We start from the raw sequence: 9,787 nt of genomic DNA, 5'->3' as shown, positions 1-9,787 counted from the left end.
TCACAAAGAATAGACTAAAAACACATGTTTACATATGAATAGGTGAAACACGGTAGCACGTGAGAAAACATAAAACTGACGAGCATGCATGCAAATGGCACAATGCGAATAACAACGGATGTTGACCCACACATTTGACTAAATTAACCTATAAGAGTGGTGCGAACAAGCAGTGCCCAATGTGATGGCTCTAAACGGGTGCATAAAAATAATCCTATGACAAACCTATTTCCTGATTTTAGCGATTGACGTGATATAATTATACGTATTCAGTCTTTTTGGTGTTTAAGTGAACTTTCGTCAATGACTATCACTACTCAACCAACGAGACGTTGTGGATTCTCTGCTGAATTGGCAACACCTCAACATATCTTAACTAATTGATGTTTGAAATTTAGCCGAATTACTTTATACGTTAGAGGTTTTCTGCATGATCATTTTGATCAAGTCACAAAATTAACTGAACAAATCTCGGACATTTCACATCCTTCTTATTTCGACAAAATCAATGTTTTCAATGTGATTTTAATATTTGTTTAACAATATTGCATCTTGTATAATCCAGAGAGCTTTTCATCAATATCATAATCCTCGGTAAGTTCTTTTTTGCAGTTGATAGTTATAACAGTATTCAGCGATGATGCTTGTATTTTATTTTGCGGTAAACAGAAATAAAACGTAGAAAACAACACAAAAAAAAACAAGGAAAAATTGTTGCCAAATAAAAACTCTTTACAGCGGTTATAAAATATCTTGTTGCAACAAGCTTTCATAAAATCAATGAACACCGTCCAAGATAAACAACGAATAACAAGAAACCTGAGAGCAACTTGCTCTGTTAAATTGGCTCATTGGCGTCATCTTGCTGATCGCCTAAGACATGGATTACGTCACTAACGTCAAGTGGAGCCAATTCATTGGATTGGTCGATTTTCTTAATAAAAGTTCCATCGAGGTAGTGCGGTTCGTTCCCATCTTGCTGAGATGGATCTTGTCTGTGGATGTGTGATGATGTCAATGCTACCACCGATGAGCTTGAAGTGCTCCGTTTACTTCGTTGTTTTTCTTCAAGTCTCTTCTGCTTTAAGTAAGCTCCTCGACGTGTCCTGGTACGGGTATGAAACCACTTATCCACATGACGTACAGGTATTATGAAATATATCGCCAGAGCAAATGTTCTCTCGTCATTGAGGTAGGGATTTTCACGATAAGCTACTTGCAATCCGGCATTCTGTTCTGCTGAAAACGCATAAGGCTTCCAGGATGATTTTTCAGGTTCCTCTTCTAAATCTAGTAGACGTTTACCCGGTTATTATTAAAACATGTAAATTGTCACGTCATTAAATCTCAATAATAATACTTTGGCTACTTTCTGCAGGTTGTTCAGAACTGGCGCTGCTTGTTGATGGCAGCGAGGTTGCTGCTTCCGCGTTGGCTTGTCCTTCATGCAACGAGGCAGGATTATTCAACACGTTCATATACAGCACTACATACATACGGTGCATGTACATGAGATATACCTGTGCTCTGGGTGTTTGATGCAGACGTTGGAAACTTTCTCTTTTTTTTCTTTTTGATTGATTTGCGTCTTATCTCAAACCACCGTTCAACCTTCGTTTCGGATACTTTGAGTGCACAAGAAATGTACCACAATCTCAAAGATTGGAGACTGTCGCAGTAAACAAATTCGTCCTCCAAAAAGTTCAGCTGCTTCATAGTAAAATCGATTTTATCTTGGCAATCAAATGGACTTCCTTCAGCTGAAAAGGAATGGAAAAATATTACCTTGATTTTAAAACTTATTTTAATATCGCTAAATATATTTACCTGGTGCAGAGTTGGTGAACGAAGCCGTTTCAGAATATGACGATGAAGCTGCTGCGTCATCAATAACCTGGCGTTGATGCGAAGATTGACCGCTTCCTTGTGTATGCTTCATAATATTGGCAGCGCCGCTTGTTTCAGGCTCATGTCGGTTGGTTTCAAACCTCTTCATCCTAAACAATTAAAAACGGTCAAGTAACACAGACACATCCAAAGATATCGCCTGTGGTAGAACACGTGTTCTCCTTCTATTGCTTTCTTTTTAGTTATAAGTTCCTTTGAATGAAGGAGTTCAAATGCCATAATATAAGAGATTTTCTATTTTCAAAGTCGCTGTAATGAGGGCGGTGTTGAACTTCTTTCTTCCGCAACACTCTCTGCTGATTCGAATACTGAGGTTGGATTGTTGTGTTTTGCTGACTACTTGCTGAAGTAAAAACAATCGAGAAATATCAGTTGGTTTATAGCAAATCTCTTAATAAATTTTTGTTACACAATTACATACTCGGCGTGGTGTCGGCAACAGCAGCTTGGCCAGATCTTAAGCTGTTTCCTTGTGACGTCACATTTGTCGGACCAACTCCATCGAGACTTGGAAACGTCATGTAATGGTGGGATGGAAAGTAAGACGTCGGACTAGAGTCGACAGACTGAAGTCCTGCCACAGGTGTCGCTGTTGTAAACAACGATGAGCTTGACGAAGCGTTTTCGTTGAGGTTAATTGAGTTTGGCCCTAGCTCAGTTTTCTCTCTAACTTGATATTGGTCATTTGAACGACGTTCAAGGAACCATCTTCTAATAACAATTATGTCCACATTGAATTCCTCAGCAATTTGTTTCTGTCTACCAATGGTGATGAATGGGTTGCGTTCATACTCAATCTCAAGTATCTTGATTTGTTCGTGGGATAAAACCGTTCTGGTTTCTTGTTCCGTTTCCATTTTATCTGCTAAAATAAATGTAAAATTATCCTTTGACATCAAACACAGGTTTTAATCTAGGATCATAATATTTCTGCAACAGGAATATCGTAAGTTGGGAGCATAATTTAAAGGAGATCCGTTAAAATGAAAAAGCACAATGGTTAGTTCTAATAGTTTGAAACTGAAAGCTGGGAACAAATGGTGCATTTTTTCCATTAGTGCTAGAAAATCTAGCACCAATGCATCTTAGCAACAACAACAAATATATCATCAAATACTTACACATTTTAATGATTTCTTCCAACTTCAAAACAAGCTTTCAGTGGGAAAATAACGAAACAATTTGCGTAAAGTCTTAATTTTTAACTGACTCGGCGCAGTCAGAACTTTAACTTAAGTAACATTTGTTACAACAAATAGAGTTTATTTTTGTTGCTGAGTCTGATCAAACCTGATTATGAACTTAGTTTTCTAAAGAAACAATAATGTAAAATTTTGATAAAAGTTTCATGGCTTTAACATTTTCAGCACAAGCAAACCTTAAACGTCTGTAAGTAAAAAGTAAAATCTTTAGCAACAGGTTGAGGTTGTGATTTACTGCTCCGACCTGATTATGACATCACAAAACTGTCAGATTTATTGTTCTCCTTCTTAACAAAAAGAGCTTGTCAAACATTCAAGCACCAGCGTTGCAGCACTTGTCGACAAACCCAACCTCATTTATGTCTGGCACTGAAACTTTGCAAACTTTCTAAAAGTTCCAAACCATCACACAATTGCAAGCGAAAAAAAACACTAACGAAACTGTTTCTTTTCACAACCGCTCCGCAGCCTGTGCCAACACAAAATGGAATTTGGCTACGTCACCATCACGAAATCACTAATTAGGCAATAATAACCTCGCGCATAAAAAGTGAGTTAACAATTTTTAAAGGTAAATTGATCACACACAGGAATATTGCAAAAACGTTCCATGCACAGAAACAAAATCATGTTTTCAAAGCACGGAGCAAGGACTGTTTAAAGCATGAAATGATTTCTAAATGTTTTAAACGATATGGTTCCTGTAGAAAAATATAAGTTTTAAAGTAAAGGAATATTTTCACCGAATTTCTAGATGCCTTGAAATTTTTATTAATGAATATCATTGTTCATTTTTAGAACAATTATGTTTGTTTTATTGAAGGTTATTGCAACAAATAATATTTGGTTTCTGTTGTCATATACTCTGATCTGACAAATGACATTGCACAGAATTTGCCTCGATTTTAGCGCTGGTTGTTTCATTCTAAACATTTTTAACGCAAAATAAAATAAATTTTAAAGTTTATTGCTCGGTTGCAAATAATTATTGAATAATTAGCTACTAAATTGAACGACTGTATTAAGGTAATAATGCGTTTCATTTTATGTAGTCTACACAGTAGTTTTGATTATGGCGCCCTCTTGAGGATGACAATACTGAAACGGTAAAGTTTAAAAGTGATTTCAATTCCATGACATTAAGAAAATATATCAGCAAGAACATACAAGATGATGAACAGAACAGCTGTCTTACTCAAGTTTCTTTATGGTTAAGCTGTTGCACAGATTTTTATTGCAAATGTTCTTAATCTGTTCTTCAAACAGGTCACCCAACTACAGGGTTCTTTCAATGAATGAAATGAGCAAATGCGTCCGCCCTGTGATGTGCTGTTTCACTTCCCGAAGTTTCTTCGCCGCCTGTAAGAAGCAATCTCTAAATTAGCGTTTTTGACACCATAAAATCAAACAACTTAAATCTGGCACTCTTAAGGTTAACTTTATACTTTTCGACACGAGCTTTCGCAAGCATTAGCTTGCTTCTTCAGGTGAACTGTGAAACTTAAAACGTGCCAAACTAAAGTATATTCTGTTTCTTATTTTACATTAAATTTTGGTTAAAACGGTTCAGACAACATCAACTTAAATCTGGTGCTGGAAATCTCGAAGCTTACAATTGGGAATGCTTGACAACAATGGGGAAGTCCGCGGAGTTCCATTTTCTACAAATTTCCAACCCACCATCATATTTGCCAAAACATGTTAAGAACTATCTATCACGTCACATTCACATAACCAGAAGGAATCTAAAAGTCGATATGAGCAGTCACTCACTACACGTTTAAAGCCAAAATGATTAATGCAAAATGTTTTATTTTTTGCAACTGGATCTACTTCATTCAGATCAGAAAAAAAAAACATTTGTTGGAGTCTTTGAACAAGTTCCGCTGTTTCGACATTCTCTAAATACCGTACAAATAGTAGAATGAAGCATAGAGAGGTTCATCAAATTTACTTGACATAAGTCGGTCATCTTTTTCACCGAGGTATGAGGGTTATGTGGGTGTAAAAATTTAATGTGTTCTATAATTTTCAATCAGTGTAGATGACTGGCATAGATAAGAAAAAAGATAATTTAAATTATTGGAAAATGAGCGAGAGCTTCTGTATTGCAAAGCAATCCCGCAAAATTGCGAAATTAAAAAACTTTATTTACTAATGCAGAAAACGAGGACGCAGTGTTGCTTTAAACTCATTGTTGAAGCGTCAGTTGGTGGTTGAGTGTTTTAGCAAAACCAGGGTACAATCAACAAGGGAAAGCTCCTTTAACAACAATAATTGGTTGATTTTAACGTCTTAAGCACGCTTAGGTGGCAGATTTGTTTTCATTTAAAAATGTTTTCTAAGCTCCTTTAAAACAGCAAAGATCAAGTTTTGCAACAGTTCAAAACAAGTAAAATATTTTATTAAACAATTAAAACATTTTTTTATCAGCAGTTCTTTAAAAAGGAAAAGTCTAAAGCTCTAATAATTTGCGATTGATGCATGAGAGAGATTTCTTAACAGAAACTCGGTTAAACCATACTTTAGAGAAGAAGTATATTGTCATCTTCTGGGAGGTGTTTTTACAGATTTTCCTCTGCCAGGTACGTTTTCTACCGCTTTCACGGGCCCCTCAAAACCAACGAACGTTGTGCACAGCAGGTTGATTGCATTCTCATGAGAGATTTAAAATTCATCTCCGTTTGGAGCTTAAAGTTACAAACACACATGTAAAATAAGTTAATAAAGTGTAACAAAAAACACCAACAGCAGATCCGAGAGATCAAAAAAATGACAGGTCCTCGCTCTGAACACTCAAACGTACACTGAATTAAAAGGCCACTACTTTTTTCAGGAAGGCAACTACTCACGCCTGAAGCAAATGCGGGACACCAATCGGAAAAAGACAGGCATTGATTACGCGTTCGACCACATCAAACCAATGAAGCGCCAAAAAGAACAAAATCAAATAAGACAGTGGACAAAAGAAGTCAGGGTGATACAACACTAACAAAATAAATCAAGCGAGGAAAACACACAAAATACAAATAAACAACAGTGCGAAATATTATTTTGCCACGGTATCTCATTCGTTTGGCGAACTTTGACAAATCATCTTTCTCACAGGTGAGCGATCTGTGAACGTTTCCATCAAACTTTCAGCGGGAACCTTAACTTTTGTATCGCTACCTAAAATACCATAGATCCAACCTCACCTTTCTTGTGATGTGTCCAATGAGACTGAGTTGTCCCTTATGCATTTTATTTCAAAGCGATTTTGTAGTTTTCGCCCTTTAAAGAACTTCATAATTATAGTAACACTGTCACCCCATCTGCATCATCCACTGGACCACATTTAGAATGCCTTTATTCCTTTAGCAGTTTGCTTGTTCAATGTTCAACTTTCAAAACCATATAAAAACAGATATGACATAACATTGCGGGAGCTATGTCGCATTTTCAGAGCTAAATTTCGATTTGCAAGAATTGCGCGGAGATTTTAAAATGCATCACAAGACAGTTGTTACAACCGTTTCATTCCATTATTACATTTCCCTTTGCAGGTGAAATAACTTCCGAATTAGTCGACTTTCTTGATTTGGTCGTTGTTGGCAGTCAACTTGTAACCACACTTTTTCTCAGCCAGGAAACTTCCCGCTTTACAGCTAGTCAATTAGCTCCTCTTGCTTTACTAACTTTTATGAGCATTTCTTAGATAAAAACAACCATCTTTCTTCTAAAAACTCCAAACGTAGACTCAATTCAACACTCGCCCAACACTTACCAGCCTAGCGCAACACCACACCAACACAGATTCCACCGTCTTCACACAATCAGAAAATAAACTCGAGATGCTATATACCAATTAGGCCCTAGGGGTAGCGATGTAAGACGTCGCTTTCAATGTTGATTTTAACAGTTGCTTCTTGACAATATTGCATCTTGTATAATCCAGAGAACTTTTTCATCAATATCAAAATCCTTGACAAGGTCTTTGTAGCAGCTGATAGTTATAACAGTATTTAGCGACAATGCTTGTATTTTATTTTGCGGTAAACGGCATTAAAACGTAAAAAAACACAAAAATCAAAATAAATCGTTGCCAAATAAAATCTCTTTAAAGCGGTTATAAAATATTTCGTTGCAATAATCTTCCATAAAATCAATTAAGACCGTCCAAGATAAACAACGAATAACAAGAAAACCGGGGGGCAACATGCGATGTTAGTTTGGTTCATTGGCGTCATCTTGCTGATCGCCTAAGACATGGATGACTTCACTGACGTCAAGTGAAGCCAATTCATTGGATTGGTCGTTTTCGTTAATCAAACTTCCATCGAAGTAGTCCGGCGCGTTCCCATCTTGCTGAGACGGTTCTTGCCTGTGGAAATGTGATGATGTCAATGCTACCAACCCAGAGCTTGAAGTACTGCTTATTTTGTTGTTTTTTCTTCATGTCTCTTCAGAGATTTATGTCTTCTTGTATGGTTATGAAACCAACCACTTATACGATGGAAAGGTATTTGCAATCCCAAAGACAAAGCAAGAGATCTTTTGTTGTTGAGGTAGGGATTTTCATTATAAGCTACTAGCAATCCGGCCTCTTGTTCTTTTGAAAACGCATAACGGCTTCGAGTTGATTTTTTAGATTCCTCCTCCAAATCTAGTAGACGTTTACCCGGTTATTATTAAAACATGTATATTGTCACGTCATTAAATCTCAAAAATAATACCTTGACTACTTTCTGCAGGTTGTTCAGAACTTGCGCTGCTTGTTGATGGCAGCGAGGTTGCTGCTTCCGCGTTGACTTGTCCTTCATGCAACGAGGCGGGATTATTCAACACGTTCCCATACTGCACTACAAACATACGGTGCATGTGCATGAGACATACCGGTGTTTTGGGTGTTTGATGCAGACGTTGAAAACTTTCCCTTTTTTTTCTTTTTGATTGATTTGTGTTTATTCTCAAACCACCGTTCAATCTTGCCTGGGGGTGCTCTGAGTGCACTTGTAAGGTACGCCAATCTACCTGTGGAAAGATCGAGCTTTTGATTGTAAGCAAACTCGTCCTCCAAAAAATCCAGCTGCCTCAACGTAAAATCGATCTGATCTTGGCAGTCAAAAAGACTTTCTTCAGCTGAAAAGCAATTGGAACATATTACCTGGATTTTACAACTTATTTTAACATCGCCAAATATATTTACCTGGTGCAGAGTTGGTGAACGAAGCCAGGGTAGAATATGACGATGAAGCTGCTGCGTCATCATTGACCTGGCGTTGATGCGAAGATTGACCGCTTCCTTGTGTATGCTTCATAATATTGGCAGCGCCGCTTGTTTCAGGCTCATGTCGGTTAGATTCAAACCTCTTCATCCTAAACAATTAAAAACGGCCAAGTAACATAGATACATCCAAAGATATCGCCGATGATACCACACAAGTGTTCTCCTTCTATTGCTTTCTTGTTAGTTATAAGTTCCTTTGAGTTAAGGAGGTCAAATGCGATGTTATAACAAACTTTTTATTTTCGGGGATGCAGCTTTGAGGGCAGTGGTAGAATATTTTCTTCCGCAACACTCCTTGCGTATTCGAAGTGTGGAATTGGATTGTTGTGTTTTGCTGGTCACTTGCTAAAGTAAAAACAATCGAGAAATGTCAGTCTGTTTATCTAAAAACGTTTTACTGTATTTGTTTATATTAACAATAGCATACTCAGCGTGGGGTCGGTAACAGCAGCTTGGCCAGATCTTGAGCTGTTTCCTTGTGACGTCACACTTGTCGCACCAACTCCAACAAGACTTGGAAACGTCATGTTATGCTGAGATGTCGCTCGCGTAAGCAACGATGAGCTTGACGAAGCGTTTTCGCTGAGGTTAATTGAGTTTGGCGGTAGCTTAGTTTTCTCTCTGGCTTTATATTCGTCTATTAAGTGACGTTCAAGAAACCATCCTGTAATCGCAGATAATTTCACTTGAAATTCCTCAGCAATTTGTTTCTGTCTATCAAAGCTGATGCATTTGCTGCGTTGATATTCAATCTCAAGTATATTGATTTGTTCCTTGGATAAAAACGGTCTGGTATCGTGTTTCGTTTTCTTTTCATCTGCTAAAATAAATGTAAAATTATCCTTTGAAATCAAACACAGGTTTTAATCAAGGATAATAATAATTTTACCGGTCAAATATTGTAAGCTGGGAGATTCTTCGTCTTAAACTTTTGTTAAAGTGAAAAAGCACAATGATTAGTTCTAACTGGTTGCAAAGCTGAGTTAGCTGGAGACGAATAGTGCAATTTCGCAATTAGTATTCGAACCAATGCATCTTAAGGACAACAACAACAAAATATTCATCATCAAATATTTTCAACAAATACTTACACATTTTAAAATTGCCGCCAAAATTTAAAAATAAGTTTCCTCGTAGAAAATGTCGAAAGGTTTTATGTAAAATCTTGATTTTCAACAGTCTCGGCACAGTTATAACTTTAACTTAAACAAAACATAAAATCTGTAACTATAGGTCGAGGTGTGTGGTTTACTACTGGGATCTGATTATTACATCAGAAAACTGGCATTGTTTTGTATCTAAAAGAACTAGTGAAAATTTCAAGCACCAGGTTTCCGCACTTGCCGACAAACCAATCGTCATTCATGTCTGGCTCCGCAAGTTTCAAACTTTCTAAAGGATGCAAACC

At 37.1% G+C, this 9,787-nt stretch overlaps 2 protein-coding genes across 2 annotated transcripts; both read right to left on the bottom strand.

The window, feature by feature from the left end:
• Positions 1 to 838: 838 nt before the first annotated feature.
• On the bottom strand, positions 839 to 9,711 carry LOC143458760 (uncharacterized). Its single transcript, XM_076955616.1, has 7 exons — positions 9,471 to 9,711; positions 8,807 to 9,199; positions 8,613 to 8,724; positions 8,299 to 8,468; positions 7,986 to 8,231; positions 7,826 to 7,906; positions 839 to 1,290 (listed from the first exon to the last, which is right to left on the bottom strand). The coding sequence occupies exons 1-7, from the start codon at positions 9,472 to 9,474 to the stop codon at positions 839 to 841; spliced, it is 1,458 nt and encodes a 485-aa protein (XP_076811731.1). The 5' UTR covers positions 9,475 to 9,711.
• Positions 2,091 to 2,767, bottom strand: LOC143458691 (uncharacterized). Its single transcript, XM_076955544.1, has 2 exons — positions 2,330 to 2,767; positions 2,091 to 2,251 (listed from the first exon to the last, which is right to left on the bottom strand). The coding sequence occupies exons 1-2, from the start codon at positions 2,763 to 2,765 to the stop codon at positions 2,091 to 2,093; spliced, it is 597 nt and encodes a 198-aa protein (XP_076811659.1). The 5' UTR covers positions 2,766 to 2,767.
• Positions 9,712 to 9,787: the final 76 nt, after the last annotated feature.

Source organism: Clavelina lepadiformis, chromosome 5 (assembly GCF_947623445.1).
Source record: "Clavelina lepadiformis chromosome 5, kaClaLepa1.1, whole genome shotgun sequence".
NCBI classification, from domain to species: Eukaryota; Metazoa; Chordata; class Ascidiacea; order Aplousobranchia; family Clavelinidae; genus Clavelina; species Clavelina lepadiformis.
The sequence above is the reverse complement of the archived record's forward strand: the minus strand, read 5'-3'. Positions and strand labels throughout refer to the sequence as shown.

What these genes read in the sequence shown, in the direction of transcription:
- LOC143458691 (XM_076955544.1), bottom strand. Translation starts at nt 2,765, where the DNA reads ATGGAAACGGAACAAGAAACCAGAACGGTTTTATCCCACGAACAAATC. An exon ending in TGTTGCCGACACCACGCCGA is followed by an intron (nt 2,252 to 2,329) that starts GTATGTAATTGT and finishes TTTTTACTTCAG; the next exon opens with CAAGTAGTCAGCAAAACACA.
- LOC143458760 (XM_076955616.1), bottom strand. An exon ending in ATCAAACACCCAAAACACCG is followed by an intron (nt 7,907 to 7,985) that starts GTATGTCTCATG and finishes CGTTGCATGAAG; the next exon opens with GACAAGTCAACGCGGAAGCA. An exon ending in ACCTGCAGAAAGTAGTCAAG is followed by an intron (nt 1,291 to 7,825) that starts GTATTATTTTTG and finishes AACGTCTACTAG; the next exon opens with ATTTAGAAGAGGAACCTGAA.